This window comes from Sturnira hondurensis, unplaced genomic scaffold (genome assembly GCF_014824575.4).
Source record: "Sturnira hondurensis isolate 20B ecotype Veracruz unplaced genomic scaffold, ASM1482457v3 Scaffold0003681, whole genome shotgun sequence".
Lineage (NCBI taxonomy): Eukaryota > Metazoa > Chordata > Mammalia > Chiroptera > Phyllostomidae > Sturnira > Sturnira hondurensis.
In genome coordinates this window covers 715,757-737,008 of record NW_028076312.1, presented here as the reverse complement: position 1 = coordinate 737,008, position 21,252 = coordinate 715,757, and the positions used below count along the sequence as shown (strand labels likewise).

The following is a 21,252-nucleotide window of genomic DNA, read 5'->3' as shown; positions in this document are numbered from 1 at the left end:
AGTCTCACAACTTTTTGTATTTATTGGTCTTTTGTTTCACTTTTTTTATGATTCATTTAATAGTAAGAAACAAAATGTCTATATTTTTTACCCCCCCAAAATCATGTATACAATTTGTATGTAAGCATTCAATTCCATTTCATATATCTTGTCACTTGGGTAAGTTTGCTAAGAAGTAAATTCTTAAAGATAGGAGGTGAATATATTAGGTGTATTGCATTGCTTGCCAAAAGTTTATTTTGTTAACATGTAAAACTAGATATTGTGGAACTTCAGTGCATTAAAAAATGAGTTGTTAGTGTATTATGTTATCTCCTTTTGTATATGAATTTTCATTGAATAAGTAGACATTTCCCTGATTTTAACACATACGTTTTCTGTGTTTCCAGAAAAAGTTGAAAGGCAAAACTAATTTTCTAAAAAACAGTTCCTAAGCAACTCTAGTATGATTAGAAATGTTTATATAGAAGAACATCACCAGTTTCGACCATTGTCCTGCTCAAATCAGTGATTCTCATGATGAGCTGTGACAGAGACAGATGGTGTATTATTGTTGGGAGAAGGAGAGGAAAACCAGCTATTCTGTGTTACATGCAGAAAGAAAAGTGCTGATAGATTGTTGTGGATCTTTTGTAGCCTTTGCCTATAACCCAACTTAGGAAATCTATAGAGATAGTTCTCGGGTAGTTTAGTGTGAAGAAAGGGCCCATCAATCACTTCTTTCCATTAGAGTTTATATTTCCAATGACGTAAAGAGACTGAACACCAGGAGATAACTACTTGAGCTCTTGGGTTTTTCTAGGCCCTGTTAAACAGTATATATAGAATAACACTGTTTAGTAGTTTTGAAGGATTCGGATATTAAAGAAATCAAAGAGATGCTTAAAACCAATTAAATACTTTAAAAGTAGAAACATAATTTTTTTCTGTGAGTTAAAATTTTCAAATCAATTTATAAGTGTAGGAATAATGACAAAATAATAACCCATATTTAATTGAGCACCTAATATGTAACAGGTGCTCTCGTAAGTGCTTGTTATATGATTTAATTTATATTAGATTTCATTTCCTGACATCCATTTTCTATAAATGAGGAAACAAAGTATAGGTTGGTAACCCAGGTGATTTGTTCAAAGTAGGAGATATTATATTAAAGTCTTAAGAAAATTAGGAAAGGAAAAGCATTGTGTCTTATATATCTAAAGAAATCTTACTTTTATAAGCAATTTCTGGGAAAAATATGATTTTAGAGTTTAATGTTGTATATTGTTTGAGAAATTGATTCATGAAACTCATCACTTAGAAGCCCACAATCTGGGCTTACCAATCCGTGCATTTGGTCCATATTAGACCATCCACAGGTCTGCAAACCTGAAAGTTCAAGGAATATTAGGAGCTAACCACAGCTGCTAGGATCAAATTCAGAATGCCCCAGCATTATGTAAGCCATGTTATTTTAGTCTTCCAAACACTACTGTTTGTCTCTTTCTCGAGATCTGGAATTTAGAGAGCTAATAAATAATCACTTTTTCCTTGATCAAGTCAAGTATCCATTGGGAGATAAATGTTGAACTCGGAAAGGTGGAGGTAAAATATTAGCTTTTACTGATAACAGCTATATTAGCAGGGTATTTCCATATGTTGCCACAGTGGGCTTTCCACTAGTCCCCTCTTGCACGCATTCTAACATCGTGGACCACAGGTACACTGAATATTTTTTGGCCTGTCACACTGGAGCCTATCACTGTAATGCACAACACAGAAAACCTGAAAGTGTACTTACTGCGGGCAGGCTGAACCAGAGAAGAGACAGGAGGTAGAAGTAGCTGAGCATCCCAAATCCCTGGCTTTACTCCAAAGATGAAGTACAGCCGAGCAGATAAGTTTCTTCCTGCATCTCAGGAGTGAGCCATGGGGTGGAGGGAGGCCAGGGTTGCTGCCTTTAAAGGAAATCCCTCAAAAAAAACACAAGGCCTTGTGATAGTCTTTTATCATTATAATCATTATAATGTGTGAAAATAATAATAATCTTAATTGTTTTAGAGCCATTCGTTAAAGTTGTGGAGTGTTCGTAGTTCAGAACAGCAGGCTGTATGTGTGGCAGTGATATTGGAGCTAAGGAAGCTCAAACTAAAGGTCAAGGAGCTGGTTGCCTTCTAATTGCTGTCAGAGAACAGAGGACCAGAACAGAGGGAGCACTCATTTTGCACAGAGATTTGCTACTTCTCTTGACATTTCCCGCAACTCAGTAGCATGACCAAATGAACCTGAATGAATGGATGGAAAAAGCTGGGTGAGAGGAATGTCTAATGCAAGAGACCTGTCTCTGTTTAATTAATCTTCAAAGAGCTGATGGAAAAGATGAAGTCAAAGAGAAAAAAACAAAATTAGAGGGAAATTGTTATCATTGATAAAGAGGAACTATACTTGATAGAAGGAATAAAAATACTGATTTTAGTCATCTTTCTAACAAGCCTGTCAGGACTTACAGCATAATGTTTTGAAATCTCGAACAGGTAAAATATTATTAAGTTGAAGAAAATAAATTTTAAAAATATATTATTTTATAAAATATTAATAATATTTATCTGTTTTCAGAAGACAAAAATTAAATGCCTCTGCTTACAATTTCAATAACACAGAAAAGATATCTTATAATATCCTTATTTTATTGATTAGTAAAATCTTAAAATTAGAGTAAATAGTCAAAAATACTAGATGATTATGGATAAAATTGAGGCTCTAAGAAACATAGTTTTTTAAAAATTATTTTTAACCATTTAAAGCTATAGCAGGTTTTTTATTATCTTTACTAATTAAAGGAAGCAATGTCATAAGTAGTAAATGTTTTTGAAAAGGTTACCACAGGATAATAAAATAATTTCATCTACATAGCAACGGAGCCCCAAAATATAAAGTAGCATTGGAAAGTGAATCTGGAAATAAATGTTTTTCCACAATGCACTTATAACATGGTACATAGCCAAATGGACAGTCCCTCTGTTCACGTCCAGTGAGTGTGTCTCAAAATGCTGAGTTACATGGTGGCTTATAAACACTTTCTCTTGTGCAAACTGTCTTAAAAACAAGTGCATGTGGGAAAATGTTTTAAAATTCTTAATATTTTATTTGATTCTTGATACCTAATAGATTCTAAACATAGGTGCATAAAATTTAATGACAATTTCAAAGTAATACATAACAAGAGCATTTTATTTCAACAGCAGTAAATGGGGAAAATGTGAACAGAACATTTTCCTGATTCTGAAAAAGCAGTATCTCAAAGGATACAAAGTCTTATATAGTAATGTGTATGTGTCAGTTAGCTTTTTAAAAATATTTATTATGTATAAAAATCCACAAACCCTCAGTGCTACGTAAAATGAGTATTTAATGCTCAGACACCAGAGGTAGTTACTTAGGCAAGCCCGCTGTTTGAAGCTGGGCTGGGTGGGGGTTCCTGTGGTCTTAACTGAACTCTCACTGTGAGGGTGAGCTCATTTTGGTATGTGGTGAAACTCAGGACAAAGCTGGCACTGGTTCACGCGTCCCTGGTGATGCCAGGGTAGGGAAGGTACATCCCATCTCATGGCAACAACAGAGGGCAAAAGTGAAGGAAAACCTAAATTAAGAAAACACTCTTGGAGCCTCTGAAGTGTGCGGCATTTCCTAGCATCTCCTGGCCGATGGAATTCACAGGGCAAGGCCTACGTTCAGAGCTGGGAAAACTGCTACAAAGTTACCCTGCAGAGGGGTTGAGTACAGAAACTGGCAGTTGAGAAAACAGCAGTTGTCTCTGAAGCTGATATTTTTCTGTAGTATATAGAATTAAACTAATTTCAGGAGAGAAATAAATGAAAAATTGGTGAAAGAGGTGAAGGATTAAGAAGTACAAATTGGTAATTACAAAATACTAATGGAGCCAGTGCCGGAATACCAATGGGGGATGCAAAGCACAGCATAAGGAATGCGGTCCATAATGCCGTTGTAACTGTGTGGCGCCAGGTTAGTACTGGAAACGCGGGGAGAACGCGTTGTAAGTTTTAGCATGCTTGTATGTGTGTATGTGTGTGTAGGATCATGACATCTGAAATCCTTTCTATTTTTGTCAAACTAATAACGTATTTATGTTACAACAAAATAATTTCCTTTTGGCAAAAAATGTTCTAGAATGAGAATGATTTTTATTCATACATCTGCAACATTGTGTTCAGAATTGTCAGTGCTTAAGTTCGCCCAAAATGAGCGAAATAAGTAGTTCCCACAACTATCTGCCGTGTGGTCCTTTTGTCCCAGTTCGAACGTTGCTTTAGTGCACCAGCAATGTTGATGTGGGTGAGAGACTAGGAGGAGCAGCCGATCTGTGGAATAAGAGGATGGGAAAATACCAAGTAGAGTTCAAATGAAATAAATGAAGTTACTAAGTCAGGTGGAAGTGTCCAGGCCATTGAAGCTGTATATGGAGAAGAGATAAAACAGGGTACCAAAGCTCAGAGAACGGGAGATTCCTGTGCGTTCTTATTCCTACACCAGTGAAGTGAAGGGAGGAGGAGGGGAACTGCGGGTGTTGAAACAAACAAGGGAACGGGTTTGTAGACGCTGCACACCGCCTCTCCTGGTCACCCTTGCAGGGATGTGTGCTCTTCATTACATCATAAACCACGTGTGTGCTCTTCATTACATCATAAACACGCGCCTAATGCAAAGAGCGACCGCAGGCAGAGCCACGTGGTATGGGGGACGCCTTGAGGAATTTCCGGAGGCATCTGTGCTGTAGATATTAAACACTGCAACACAGGAAAATGATGTGAGTTATTTATAAGAGGAGGGTTGATTAAGCTCTGTACTTGAAAGTGTCGAGAATGGCGCATGCCTTTTATTTCTCCCACTGAATTTTGCAGAACTCAGGGTAGATAATAAAGCATCACATGAAAGATACGTGCTCCTGTTGGGACTGCATTGTACAACCGAGGCGTGATGATGTGAACTCATTGTCTTAGCACGTTTTAATGTGCAAATTGAGACTCAAGGTGATTTTGATAACATGATGATTTCAATATGCTTCTCTTAAATTCCAAAGCTTAGTTTTTTAGAAGGAAATCTTACCTTTTACGACAGCATGGAGAGAACATTAGGCCAAGTGAAATACGCCTGTCAGAGAAAGACAAGTAACATAGCATTTCACTAATATATGGAATCTAATGAACAAAATGAACTAACAAACAAAATAGAGACAGACTCATAAATAAAGACCAGGCTGACAGCTCCCTGGTGGGAGAGGGGGCGGGGTGTGTGGAGGGATAGAGCAAAAAAAATAAGAGAAAAAACTCAAGGACACAGACAACAGCCTGGGAGAGGGAGGGTGTAATGGGGGGATAAATGGTGATGGAGGGAGACTGGACTTGGGGCTGTGAACCACACGATAGAGAGCACATACTGTGCTGTAGAATTGTGCACCTGAAACCTGTATAATTTGGTTAGCCAGTATCACACCAATAAATTCAATAAAAAGGAAAAAGCTACTTTTTAGAAAATGTTGAACTTATACTTAATTTTGGTTTTCTAATTGATCTGTCACATAGGTACCAAAAATAGTTGTCAGAAGTCAAACCTTATCACAATCATCACATTGGTTTAGTGGTTTCCCTTAAATCCGGCCAAGGTTAGACAGAATTCTGTGCTACAACATGCCGGTTGACCTCGATTCCGTATCTTAAATATTAATACTTGCAGTTATTCTGAGATGATATGTTGGTTATATTTCTAAATACCCTCCTGGAAAGAGGTTTTTATGATGGAGTTCTTACCAGGGGGTGGTTGGACTTAAGCCTAAAACAGCATCCGCTCTGTGTCACTGATACACGGAGGAGATGTGACATGGAACATTTTTATATTCATCACTATGCAGAATTCTTGTAAATTGCTGAAACATGAAATAACCAAATAAACTTTTTATTGAAATGGATTTCTTAAGAATATAAATGTGTAATGTAACTTTCCAAACTTGTTAAACCGTAAAGAACTACAGCAATTTCCTAACATGGAGCTCAATGTGTGTAAAACTATGTAGCATAAAATGTTTAGCTGCTAAGGTACCAGGAAAGTTCCAGGAGATAGTTTCATAAATCTGAAAGTAGTTAACTTGTTTGGCTGATCTTCCTCATTCCACTCCCCAGAAGAGTGGGGCCTGCCTGGTCCAGGCTTTGGAGTTGATCATTTTATTGAGCTGAATCTGTATCTCAAATAGTCTTTCACCCGTTAGAAAGTTCAACAACCTCAGGAGATATGATATTGTTCAGACTAGGAATGTCTTTTTCTATTTTTTTTAAATGCAGTAAATAACAGAAGAATGAATTAAAGGATACAAAATCAGTGATATCACAATTTTTTAATGTGAGGAAACAGAAACAGAATAAACTTAAATGATCTTTACTCAATGAATTGAAGGATACAAAATCAGTGATATCACCATTTTTTTAATGTGAGCAAACAGAAACAGAATAAACTTAAATGATCTCTACTCCACTGGTCCCCCACTGTTAAGAAATGGCATGTAAAGATAACTGGGAAATGACCTGGCGTGTGCATTCACAGAAGTGGATCTTTCCCCACCTCCCGAAACAGGTACCCAGCTGTGTAGCTGCATTTGGGAGATTGTTAGGTTGCATATTTGCATATGTGTTAGCTTCTGATCACTGATATTTGAGTGGAGTGTTGGTAGACAATCTCTATGTTTGTATGTGAAGTTGAGGAAGTTTCTATATTAAAAATACAAACTTACAAGCCCTGGCTGGTGTAGCTCAGTGGATTGAGCACAGGCCTGCGAACTAGATAGCGGTTTGATTCCCTGTCAGGGCACATGCCTGGGTTACAGGCCAGTTCCCAGTAGGGAACTCACGAGAGGCAACCACACATTGATGTTTCTCCCCCTCTCTCCTTCCTTTCCCCTCTAAAGATAAATAAATAAAATCTTAAAAAAATACAAATTTACAAATTTCAATGGAGCGTTTACACTAGTATATAGAAGAGGTAACAAAAAATGCCATTACCATTATTTATAAATGGATGATTTAATTAATAATAGCTAAAATTTGACTTTATCCAACCTGAATAATCAGTTCCAAGAGAACTGATTACCTTTGGAGTTAAGCTAAAGCTTTAGTTTAAAAGTATATGTTTGTGCTACCTAATTTGAGAATAAATCATAAATTTTTGGAAAGTTGTGTGGATCTGCTTCTTTGCATGGTGCAAGAAAGACCAAACAATTTATATCTTGTTAAGAAGGATTTGAACTGAGTCTGTAAAATGATAATATGGATGATTGTCGTGATGTTACCTATTGTGTGTGAATTTGCTCTTTTAATAAATAGTCTTTTTTTCTTTTAAGATTTTATTTATTTATCTTCAGAGGGGAAGGGAAGGAGAAAGGGTGAGAAACCTCAATGTATGGTTGCCTCCCGTGTGTCCCCTGCTGGGAATTGGCCTGCAACCCAGGCATGTGTCCTGACTGGGAATCAAACCTCGATCCTTTGGTTCAGAGGCCCACACTCAATCCACTGAGCCACACCAGCCAGGGCAAATAAATAGTCTTTTTCGATTCACAATACCTGTTATCTAAGTTACTGCATGAGGCGTCTCCCCACAGAAGAGCAAGAGCAGGGACCCAGTTAGGGCTGCTTCCTACCTTATTGGTTGCTGGGATTAGCACCACCAGGGAGGTAGAAAGGCAGTGGGTGGGGAGAGTATCGGGGAGGTGGGTGTTTATTCCAACATCCAAGGCTGGAAGAACATCAGTTTGGACTGGAAAAATAAGGAGAAATTAGCCTTTATGGCTATATCCAGAGTATTATTAGTAAATACACCACAAAGGGGTGAAAATATCCCACCTATTCAGTGAAAATGAAAGGAAGGTGCCACTTTTCCAGATCTGGACAATATAAATCCTCCTTAAAATCTACAATATCACAGTTTTTTAACTGAAAGTACCAGAAAGTATTAAAATGTGTTTTCACATTTTCTTAACTGACTTATGAAAACAAATGAAACCTGATATCTTATTTTGACAATTTCTAATTATTTAATTTTGTGCATGCACTTGCTTCTGACTTTTGTCCCAGTTGTACGCTGCGATTTTTTAAAGCACGCTTAATTATTTAATATTTTTTATTGGTGAGAACAACTGTGAGTTGACTCTTCCTGAAAGTAATGGTGAAAATGCTATTAAGCTAAAATGATATCTGTCATATCTAATGAGGAGCTGTATGTTAAATGGATCTTAAAGCCATTATTCTTAGCTTAATACTGTTTACTCCTAATTAGTGTCCTTTTTCTCCCTCTTGCCTCCAATTTTCTCATTTTCCACACAGCGGCTAGAGAGAGCTTTTAAATAATTATCCATCGTAGAGCATTCTCCTACTTAAAACCATTCAGTGATCTTAGGATAAAGTCCAGTCTTCTATTCTCAGCCCAGGAGGCCCTCTGTGATCTTGTCCTTGGCTTGCTTCTGCTCCTCATTCATCCTAAACACAGCCCTCCCTGCCTGCTCTCTGCAGGCACCCTGGCCCCTTCTGTCCCTCGAACACACCAACCCCGCTCAGCCTCAGCACTTTGGCACGTGCAGTCAGGTGAGCTTGACCGTCCGCCCCTGGAAGCAGGATGCTTCTTTCTGCTCACCGTTCTGATCTCCGCTAGAATGCCACATCCTCAGTGGGGGCCCCCCGACTCTCCACTGAGTATAACACTCTTGCCAAAGCACTGTCGTATCACTTTACAGTTTTCGTACAGCTGGGTTATTTTGTTTATATCAATGTTGCTGCTTGTTGCTGCCATTTGTACAGAAGCTTCCTGAAAGGGACGCCTCTGACCATTTCACAGAATGTGTCCTAGGCTCTTGATCTGTGTTTGTTGAAACAAATCCTGATGCATTTCCAAATATAACATGACATTATGAGCCCAGTGACAACATGAGTATATTTGTCCTGGTAAACTGGAGATGTCCTGTGCGAGTGTGGGCTGTCATTAAGAGTACATAAGTGGTCACCAAATGTCCACAGGGCATACATTTGGATGTGGATATATTTTCAGCTCACTGTGCATCTTCTGTGCTGGAAATAATGAGAGCCTGCGAAGTGAAGTGGAGGAAACATTCACAATGCTGAAAAACCTGAAGCGAAGACAGGAGTATCTAATTAGTCTTTCTGGTGACAATCTTTTTTTGGATTCATATTCTTCTCTTTGAAAAGTCTAACGGTGGTGCTTATGTCTTCGACTTTACTGATAATTAATAGTGTTCCCCACACACCTACACACCTTCTCTCCAAAATAGTCTCGTGTAATGCCGCTCCTGGAAAGAGCAGCCTCAAGTACAAAGGAGAGCTTTGGAAGTACAGATCAGGGGGTCTGGCACAGGGAAGGCGCCCAATTATAAAAGAGAGAACATCTCTGCAGGGACATGATATTTTATGTAACACACCTGGTATACTGTTTAACACAACATTTTATGGATACTTCATCAGGATACGACTTGATCAAGAAGCAGAACTAGCGTTCACCCACATTTTCTTCCTTTGAATCCTTAAGATGTTTTCTGTACTATTTTCACCCCAGTCACAAGCTTATTAAGTGGGAACGAGGTGACAGGGCCTTTGTCTCTGAACCTTATAATTATAATTAATAGTAAGTTAAAGGGAAGCGGAAAGCTTATATTCAAAGTGTAAAGGAAAATGACTCTGTGGCACTTAGGGCAGGTGCCAGGGAGATATTAAGTAGGAGCTCATTATTCTGATTAATTACAACTTCAGGGAGACATCTCTGAGAGTGAAAGTCATTCTGTGGTTACCAGAGATGTAGCCACAGAAAGTCATTCTGTGCAAAGTCATCCTGTGGGCCGTTTGAGGACCAAGCTTGAGGAGACGCACCGCACTGTCTTCATTTCAGTGGCCCAGGCCTGGCGAGCAGTGGCCTTCTGGTGGCCCGTGGCTCCTTCGGAGCAGTTGTGGGTGTGAAGGCAGGGGTAGGTGTCAGTGTGTGCACACTGCCCACTGTCCCTCCGAATGCATTCCTGAACACTCTCTCACGAACACACCCACACAAATCCTTTATGGTAGCTTGTGAAAGTATTATAGATGAGGGCAACAATTCAGTCAAAGGATTATTCAACATCAAATCGAGACTGGCAGAGTCCAGGATTTATCAAAACCACGTGGGAACATAATTTAGCTCTAAGTACCTACAGTTTTAAGTGCCGACTTGCTGCCCATGATCTCTAAAAGAGGCATGTGTGGCTTACAGAGGTTAACTATTTGAAGGGCCAGTTACAATGAAGTACAATCGTGTTGATTAATGTTAATAGCTACTCCCTTTTATGGAGAGCTAACCATGTTCAGATGTTGTTCCAACCACTTTATGTAGATGCACTTATTTTATCCTTACCACATCCCAATGATCAGTTTTATTATTCCCTCCTTTTCATAAATAAGGAAACTGAGGCTGAGAGTTTGTATAATGTAATCAGCTAATAAGAATAAGTGGGAAGCTAGTATTCAAATCTCAGCAGGCGAGCATCGGAGGCCTTGTCTCTCTACTATGACAATGTGCACTGATTTTTTACTATATGTACATCTCTGTTGCAAGTCCTTTTATGTACTAAGGTATTTCATTCTTGGGACAAACCTTGGAGATCAACACTGTAGTCTTCCCATTTTTCAGATGAGGACCCGCTGGCAAAGGATGCCCAGCAAGTAAATACTTGAGTCCACACTCTTAAAATACTAGTCTACTCCGTGCCTCGCACAGGATTTAAAACAGGCTGTAGGAAAAACTCAGGCCCAAAGGCCAAACCTGGCCCACCACCTGCTTTTTTATACATGAAGTTGTACCAGGACACAGCCTTGTCCATTTTGTTTCTATTTTGTCTATTGCTGCTTTCAGGCTACAATGGCAGATTCGAATAGTCATGACAGAGACCACGTGACCCCTAATTTTACCATCCGGGCCTTTACAGAAAACGTTTGCCAACCTCTGCTTTAGAGCATAAGTACTCCTTTCTCAATCGTCTTTGATCCATCCCTCCAGCACTCTGAAACTAGCCAGCGCCTACCCAATAGAAACTAACAAGTGACAGTAGTTATAACCTCTCATACATCATTAGAAAATGAGAGAAGAATAAGTTCGGTTTTTTAGAATCTTCAAGATGCATCTCAATAAATCTCCTAGACAGAAATAAGACAACATTTGGCTTAGCCCTTGCTCCTCATATCATCTTGAAAAGATAAGGCAGCCAAGGTTCTGAGCTCACTCTACGGAGAGACATGGACTCTGGGCTCAGTCCATCGGAATTTATGCCCTGGGTCTGCCACTTCCTAAATTCATGACCTTGAGCCAATCACTTAACCTCTGTGTGCCCCATCTGCACAGTGGGGTAATAGCAGACTTAACTCATAGGGTGTTAGGGCCATTAAATATGCAATTGATTTATGGTATTTTGTCTGTAATTTTTGGAGTTAATGTATGTGATCTTAGGATAAAGACCTGATTCCTGTGGAGTGGTAGTTATTTCTCTTTTTCTTCGGGTTATTCAAAAGACTGATTCAGAGATAAGTAGAATGGTAACAGTTGAGAACTCAGTTTTCTAGGAAGATTATCAGTCCATTTTAAATATTCTCCACAACTATTATTTATAGTGGGCTTTATAAAATAAATGGGTAAAAAGGCAATGCTCTCTGACAACTTGAAGTACAAAGCAAGGCTCATGATTTTATTTTATTTTATTTTTAAGTGTTTTTATTGATTATGCTATGACAGTTGTCCCAATTTTCCCCTCTTTATCCCCCCCACCCTGCCCCCCAGCCCTCCAGCATCCCCGCTTTAGTTCATGTCCATGGTTGTACATATTAGTTCTTTGAGTCCTCTGTTTCCTATCCCATTTTTAACTTCTCGCCATCTATTTTATGCCTACTAGTTATGCTGCTTCTTCCCTGTACCTTTCCCCGCTATTCCTCCTTTTCCCCTCCCACTGAACGCCCTCCATGTGATGTCCATTTATCTGATTCTGTTCCTGTTCTAGATGTTTGTCTAGTTTTTGTTTTCATTGTTTTTTCTTTTCTTTTAGGTTCATTTGTTGATAATTGTGAGATTGTTGTCATTTTACTGTTCACATTTTTGATCATCTTCTTTTTTAGATAAGTCCCTTTAACATTGCATATTATAAGGGCTTGGTGATGATGAACTCCTTTAACCTGACCTTATCTGGGAAGCACTTTATGTGCCCATCCATTCTATAGGGAAGCTTCATTGGACAGAGTAATCTTGGTTGTAGGTCCTTGCCTTTCATGACAAGGCTCATAATTTTAGCACAGGAAAACAAATTAAACACCTTATCAGGTGCAGAATGCCGTACATCGCACAGAATCCTGATGCTGACAGGAAGGTGGTGGGGCGCTGCCACCCGGGTTGTCCTGCAGCACCGGAGAACTCGTGCCTGTGAAGGGCAGGGTCTTCTCCTCCCTCTGAGACTGTCACGTCAGGTGGCGCACAACTCCAGTCTGCACACTGACAATTCCCAGATGGTTTCTTTAACCCAGTGTTTAAGTTAAAGAGGAGTCCAACCCATGGTCCATGGACCACATGCAGCCCAGGATGGCTATGAATGCAGCCCAACACAAAATCGTAAATTTACTTAAAACCTTTTGTCTGCCCATGGGTTTTCATTAATGTTTGTGTATTTAACGTGTGGCCCAAGACAACTCTTCTCTTTCTAGTAGGGCCCAGAGACGCCAAAAGGTTGGACACCCCTAAACAACATAAGCAGTTACTTATTGGGAATGATAGCAATTATCTTCAATTTCTATAATATTTTTGATGTTTATAACACACATATAAATAACAAACTGTGAAAGATTGGTGCTAAGGAGAAGTAACTAAAATCATGAGCCTCAAAATCAAAGTGTCCTGAATTCAGTCAGCCTCTGTCCATTACCAAATGAGAACAGGAGCAACTTACATATCTCAACCTCTGTTCCCTTTGTTGTGACATCACACAACTGACAGTGCCCAAGTCAATCCCTTGATCAGATATTGGACACGCATTTGTTGAGTAGCTATGTGCCAGTCTAGCTGGGGGTGAGTGTACAGAAAGGATGCGGCAAACAAAACAGCCATGCACCCTCCTCTCATGAGCATTCATTCACCTTGTGAAAATCAGAAGCACTTAGCACAAGTTCTGGTGCACGTAAAATTTTCAACCAATATTGGATATCGTCGCCAGAAATTGCCAAGGATGAGGGGGAAGACTTCAGACACCAGTACCACATTATGGACTTGATAATGACGTTGAACTTCTGTATCTGGGGAACCATTTCTGGCCCCCATGTTCTCCATCTTGATCATCTCCCACATGGAGTGACCTGAGTTGGGAGTCTAATCTTGATGGAGGGTCTTCATCGCTGTGACCCAGCCTCTGCCGGGGCACTTATTTAACGACCAAGTCAGTAACACAGGTGTGTTGGCTGATCGTCGTGAAGTAGTAAGCCCCTTCTGATACATGCTGGAAATATTTCTGTTCATTTAAAGACATTTTATGGGTGAAGTAAAACGCATTATTTAAAAAATAGAATTATCAGCATTTGGCTGAAATTTGTGCAGAATGATTAGGAAAAAACATTTATGAAGGAAGTGTATAAAGTGAAGGCACATTAGAAAAGGAAAGTGTGGGCAAAGACGCGAGAGAGTGTGATCAGTGTGTGCTGGGGACGTAGGCGGTGCAGTTGGGGTAGAGGAAGCTCCAGAGCAGAGAAGATGAGAGTCTGGGAAAACACTTCTAAAACTGATTAGCCACCAATGGATTGGGGGTTATATTTTTTCCTTAATGCCTACAAATAGCTCTCCTCCCAAGAGTCATTTGGGAAACTTATCTTTCAAAGTTCGTAAAGATGTCAATGATTTAGTTATCTTCACTTAAAGAGAGTAATTTATCATCTACTCAAGTGCGCAAGTGTCTGCCAGGAAAGCTGTGAGCCCATATACATCATGTTCAGTAGCTTCAAGGATTTGGTCTGCCTTCTTATGTGTATTTGAATGTAGAATCCATTTCAGCCTGACATTTTTTTTTACCTCTCATCATATTTTTGTTCTAATTAAGTTCTATAAATGCAACCTCTACCCAGTTTGAGCTGTAATAAATTTCTTCCCTGAATTGGCCTTCTGAAAGTCACAAACCAACATTATGATGAATTGCAAAATGAAAAATGTCCCTTCCACGGTGTTTATTTTGAGCAGAGAAGTGCTGGAGAAAAATGAAACATTGTTTCACTAGAAAGAAGGCTCTGCTCATAGTGGTACATGCCTGTGAGTTGAATGTTTGCAACACTGATTGACCTCAGATTTCCAAAATGGTATAGGTCTAACGCAAGGAAAGGAAGTAAGCTTAATCTCATGTAAGCCCTGGAGCTACCCGTGTAGGGATGGACTGAGACCATTATTTCTTTGAGAATTGAATTTCCTAACATCTATATTGAGGAAGAAAGGAATAAGGCCATTCGGAGAGAGTACTTTGAGAGAAATGAATATATAGTTTTTATTTTTAAGTCATTGTTTTTCTTCACTATTTGGGCAAGTAAAAACATTATGCCTTAGCTTTGAGATGGCTATGTTGAAATCGAACATTTGTCAGTTGTATTTAGGCTGGTGTTTTGATGGTACTTAACCTTGGGCACCTTTGTTCCATTACATTGCAAGGCATAGCTGAAATTCTATATAAATAAGATTAAAGCATTGCCATAGATAAAATAATGGGCACAAACCTTCTAGACTCTTGATTTTGGAATGGGTTAGCTACAATATTTAAATAACCCCAATGATCATAGCCCGGTTCAAATAATACTGCTTAATGTGTTAATCATCATTTTGCATACTTCTCTCTTATTTCCCTATATGCCTTTGTAGAGTGGGAATTGCCTTATGCATCCTGAATTCATTACCATAATTTGTGTACTGTGCATTGACTGAGCCAATTTAAGTGGCATATTAGCACTGAATTTGAGCTCCTTTGTTTTGTGTAGATAGTAGGCCATGGAGTTAATCTTTCATTTATAGTGTTTGTTACAGGGCTATGATGGTGGCTATGATTCATGATCTTTTAGATGGTAATGCCTGATTTAAGAGATGCTATAATCTGAGAAGAATTTTGATTTTCTTAATAATAAACATGGTTACTGGTCCAGCTATCCTAATATCAAATTATCATTGGCATCGCTTTCTCCTCCTAAAAAAAAACCCAGAATTACTGTTTTCAGATTAGAATTAGACACAAGAAATTACTTAAACCAAATGTTTCACTTGACACATAAGGAACCTGCAGTCCAGTGAAGTTAATCAGATTGACAGTTATCAGAAAGCAATTAGAGTTGGAGCCGTAGCCAGGACAAAGATCTGGTTCGTCTGAGCTCCAGCACCCCAGGAATGGCCCACCACTGCCACTTCATTTATTCACAGTGTGAAAGCATTCTCTGTTATACCCCCCATCACTCTCTCTCTCCTCTCTCCCTGTGCAGCATCATCATGCACCCCGACAAAGACGTCCTCATCTCCTGTAGTGAGGACCGCCTCTGGAAGGCGATGGAGATCTCCAAAGGCAAAGTGCTAGTCACAGGAACTGGCCACACCGACTGGCTTTCCAAGTGCTGCTTGCATCCCAGGTCAGTGCTCATGAACCCCTGATCCAGCCTCTTCTCTCTAAGGAATGCACTTGTAGATTCTGCTTCTTCACTAACCTGCCTTTTTCAAATTGAAATAGGAACAACAGACACAAACTGTACCTACTTAATATATGCAACTTGATGAGTTGGGGGATAGGTATACGTCCTTGAAAACATCAGCACTGTGTATCATAAATGTTTCTGTCATCTCCAATAGTTTCCTGCCATCCACTTGATTTGTTATTATTATCACCATCATTAAAATACTTAACATAAGACTACCCTCTTAGCAAATTTCAAACACACAATCCAATAGAGCTCTAGTACTACTTTGTATATGTTAGACTTCATGCTTTGCTGGTTTTGATGACACTATTTTTTTTCTCTGCAACGTCACACCCTTACTGAATTTAGAAAAGTGTAGATAAATGCTCCTTTGGCGTTCATTATATTGACTTCAGATTGATTGCTTTTGGTATTTGGAACCTGTAAAACTTAGTCCAGGTGCTGATGCATTTAACAAGAGTAAAAAGGTTCCCAGAAGAAGTGTTATTAATGCTTCTTGTACTCACAAGCTCTGACAAGACACCCGGACTTCTACTCTAATGTATGCTAGTGTTTACTTTGCCTCACCTAATCTTGCAGGTTTTTCACTTAGAATTAAGTTATCTGGCAAAAAAAGAATCAGAAGGCAGTGATCAATTTTGTTACAGATTCAGTGACACTCAAGATATTAAAGAGAACAAAGTAGAACTGAAAGCATGGAGTTCTGTAATTTTTAACAATTCATTGAATTTTTGTACTGTAAAGGCCAAGGACACAAAAGAAAAAATATTACTAAACGCAGAGATGCACTGAAAACTTCTGCCCACAGTTGCTTGTGGTCAACTTCTGCCCAATCCGATGCCTTCTCTTGTCCATCACGACACCCAGCATCTGTAAACATGCTTGCATCTGACACCAGTACATTCTCTGGTCTTATTACTCCCGGAGACTCAGTTTTGGTGCAGTTTCTAAACCAGTCCATTAGGAAATTTTATTCTGAAGAAGACTCTCATTGATTTATTTTCATGTTTCTACCAAACTCTTTTTTAAAAACATTTTTTCTTGATATGATGTCAATGAAATTAGATAGATATGAAGAAGCTGAGTTTTTCAGGAATTTGTCAGAGAACTCATTTTTTGAAAAATTTCTCAAAGTGTAATTTACCTTTAGTGCTAGATGTTTGAATTTAATTTTTGAACACGTAGTGCATTCCATATCAGGTGCATAGAGAAACAGAGCCATGCCACCTCTCATGTTTTAGGAACACAAAACCCATCTTGCAAGCAGAGACAACACAATTAGAAGTATAGCCTATCACGTATGTAGCTGCTGGGCATGCTAATCAGATTTCTATGATGCACGGTTACCATGGCAGCCAGTGACTCAGATATTTCCTCATTAGTGCTTGACCAGCACAGGGTTCTTTTAACAGGTCTTCCCATTTCCCCACTCAATTACTGCAATTAAAATGAGGTGAAATATATCATTATTCATTCATAATATAAATTTACATTCAGTACTGTTTTTGGCAGAATTTGAGTAAAATGTAGTTACAGTGTTTGCTCTCTTTTCATACATGAGAGAAAATACATTTAACCATAAGTGCTTATTTATTTATCTATCTATCTATTTATTTATTTATTTATACTGGTTTTGTGCTTGCCTTCTGGTAGAAGTTTAGTCCCTGAAAGTCTTTTTTAAAAAATATATATTTTATTGATTATGCTATTCCAGTTGTCCCATTGCCCCCTTCATTCTCCTCCACCCTGCACACCCCCTCCCACCCACATTCCCCTGCTTTAGTTCATATCCATGTGTCATAAGTGTTTTTAAATGAGTAATATTCAACAGGAAATATTCTTTTGTAGAATTAATGAACAGGAATGATTATCAAAATAATAAAAAATTCTTTTTAAAAAAATTTAAGTAGAGATCATCTTTTTAAAATTATGTTTTTTAAATTACAGTTTGCATTCATTATTATTTTGTTTAGTTTCAGTTGTATAACATAGTGTTTAGACAATCATATATGAGGTCTGTCCAGGAGGTATCTAGCCATGTAATATGAAAAACAGAGACATCTATTGAAAAAGATACCAGATACAAGAAACACTGTACATAAGATAAGGAAACCCCCATCTCCTTCAAAGTAGGTACCTTGGGACCTCACACAGTTCTCCCAATTGCCATCAATTTTGGGCCCTGTTGTATTTTCCTGAATCTCATTGATGGTCTGAAATATCTTCCCTTTCAAAGGTAATTTTAGTTTGGGGAAAAGCCAGAAATCACTGGGCACCAAACATGGGCTTTAGGGGATGGAGTCCCCTGGGTGATTTGATGTTTCATCAAACTCTCTGTGTTCGACGTGATGCATGAGTGGGCATATTGTCCTGATGAAGCTGCCAGTCACCAGCTGTTTATAGCTGTGGCCATATTTGTCATATCACATCTCTCAACCAGTGAAGAACATTGAGGTAGCACTCCTTATGAATTGTTTGGCCAGGAGGGGTGTACTCGTGATGGACAACACCTTCCCATTCAAAAAACACAGTTAATATGGTCTTGATCTTGCTAGGAGTTGGCTGCACCTTCTTTGGGCATGGAGAACTAGGTGGCTTCCATTGAGACAACTGGGCCCTCATTCCTGGATCATAGCTGCAGACCCACCATTCATCTCTGGTTATGACCTTCCAGTGGAAATCTGGTTCATTGGTAGTGGTTTGAACCAAGTCAAGTCATTAGCAACTGGAGCATGATGTTCCTTCTGCTCTAGTGGCAAAAACTGTGGAACAAATTTTGCCATGGCATGTTTCATGCCAAAATCTAGCATCAAAATCTCAGACACAGTAGTTTTTGGAATCCCCAGCTCAGCTTCTAGTTCTTGCACTGTCAGTCTCTGATCTTCGTTGATTGGAGTCCGTACACATTCAACATTCTCACGTATTCTGCTCATTGTGAAGGATCACTCGCTCTTGACAGATTCTCGACCATCTTTGGAGCATTTGTGCCACACTCTTATTTGCACGGCACTCAATGCCTCATCCTCGAATGCCTACTCAATCATCTGAATAGATTCTGCAGAGGAATATTCAAGCTTAACACAAAATTTGATGCAGATTCATTGCTCTACTCTCTCAGTCATTTTGAATGTGATGGCCACACAGTAAACGTGCTCATTTAATGGCACCTAGGGCCCCCACTGACTAATACAGTGAAGTCGTCATTGTTCACACATGTCCACTCTCCTTGGCTGCCAGGTTATGCTGATATTGAGCAAACCATTCTTGTTATATTAACAATGGCTGGACTTTTTCCAGACAGAGCTCATATTTACTAAGTGATCCCCCTGAAATTTCCAGTACTCTCCTGATACCATAAAGAATTCTTACAGTATTATTGACACATTGCCTATGCTGTACTTTACATCCCTGTGACCATTTTATATTACCGTTTTTTATTTTTTAATTCCTTAACCTTCTTAACCTAGTCCCCTAACGCCCTCCCCTCTGACAACCATCAATTTGAAATCAATTCTGAAAAAGTTTAAAAATCAGACCTCATTTTATGTTTAAGGTATGTAAATCAACAATGAAAACCATATACATGCAACATACTTTATATATATAGCATATATAATATTTATATAATATATGCATATAGTATATATTTATATAATGCTTATATCTTAAACAGTCTTGAAATTTACACTTCCTGAAACTTAAAATTATGTAATTTGATTTTTATTTTGACTTACAAAATTAAGTCAGTAAAAAAAGTTCATTTTTGAAGATACATTTTTCCTATTTATATGCTTTATCATATAATTTTAAAAATCAAACAATAAATTTGATTCAGATATGATAATTCTATATATCCTTGTTTCTTTAGTTAATGAATGCAATGGTAATCCTCCTTAGAGTCCATCTTTATATATGTATGTATGTGTATGTATGTATGTATATATATATATACATACATACATACATATTTTTCGGACCCTAAGATGCACCTAGGTTTTGGAGGAGGAAAATAGGAAAAAAATTTGTAGCAAAAGATGTGGTAAAATATTTAATAACATAAATAACATAATATTTCATCAATGTAAAGCTACATTCATACTGTAAGACACACCCTCATTTTCCTTCCAAATTTTGGGGGTGCATTGTATAGTCTGAAAAATATGGTATATTTGAATTTCTTCATAAAACAATAGATGTCTATTAAAATAGATATTACCAATATTGGATTAAGATGAAACAGAAACCCAGAATAGATTATTATTTTTGCAAATAACTGAATTTTGGAACTTCTACCTTGTGTTTCTATCTTGAGCAGTTTTAAAATTTTTATTAAAAATATAATCAGCTAATTTTTAGCCTTATTGAATTTTGAGGGAAAAAGGAAAGTAAAACAGAAATTTTAGTACTGGTTTTACAAATACAGGGTAAACATAGTTCTAAACTAAACAAATGTAGTGCCCCCCCTTTCACAGCTGTTGACTCATATCACAACAATAGATTCAGAACCTTATTTATTTATTTATTTATTTATTTCATATAAATGCCTTTTTAAAAAGATTTTATTTATCTTTAGAGGGGAAGGGAAGGAGAGAGAGAGAGAAATATCAATGTATGGTTGCCTCTCATGGGTCCCCTGCCAGGAACTGGCCTGCAACCCAGGCATGTGCCCTGACTGGGAATCGAACCGTGATCATCTGGTTCGCAGGCCTGCACTCAATCCAGTGAGCTGCACCAGCCAGGGCCAGAACCTTTAAAACAATACAGAAAATGTAATTTACTTATACGTTTAAAGGCAATTTGCAATGATCAAGTAACATTTGTATTTGAAAAGCATGGAGTACATTAAGTGATCTAATTGTGAGGGTATCATATTATAAATTATATTAGTAGATAGATGGCAAAAGTTACTTTAAGGTGGGGTGGTGAAGCACCATGTTTTGAAGTTTACAAGAAGGATGGATTTTGTGGAGCTGGGAACCAAGAAGATCTGGGAGGTGAATGTAGAATCTGGATGTCATGGATTAAAATGGGTTAGGAGAGAAATACGTGGTTTAAGGTAACAGGCAAAGTGGGGAACCAAAAGCAAACAGGCAAAACTACTTTCAATACCTCAAATCAAAACAGCAGGAGGGGCCGTTGGCCACACTCTCACACACCTGTTCACACCTAGCTACTTCACTAGCTGGTGGATATTCTCAGTAAATGTTTGCCACATTTTTTATTTTCCTTAATGATGACGATTATTTTTATTAAAATATTTTCAACACTTACATTTTAAACATATTTATACTCAAAATAGAAAATACATGTGGAAAACTTCTAATTATGCAAATATACAGACTATACATACTAAAGGCATTTGAAAACCCTCATTACAAAGGATACATTGTTCCAGAATAACATAATACACATGACTGATTATCGCCATGTATTGTTTATAATATGATTGGTTTTGTTTATACCTAAGTTTGTAGGTTCCTTAGTAAAATTTGTG

At 38.2% G+C, this 21,252-nt stretch overlaps 1 protein-coding gene across 1 annotated transcript in view; it reads left to right on the top strand.

Moving 5' to 3' along the window:
* SPAG16 (sperm associated antigen 16) overlaps positions 1 to 21,252 on the top strand; it is a 750,884-nt gene that overhangs the window by 318,230 nt on the left and 411,402 nt on the right. Inside the window, exon 11 of the mRNA XM_037042002.1 lies at positions 15,549 to 15,692. Coding sequence (XP_036897897.1) covers positions 15,549 to 15,692 — 144 coding nt within the window. The remainder of the gene's footprint in view (positions 1 to 15,548; positions 15,693 to 21,252) is intronic.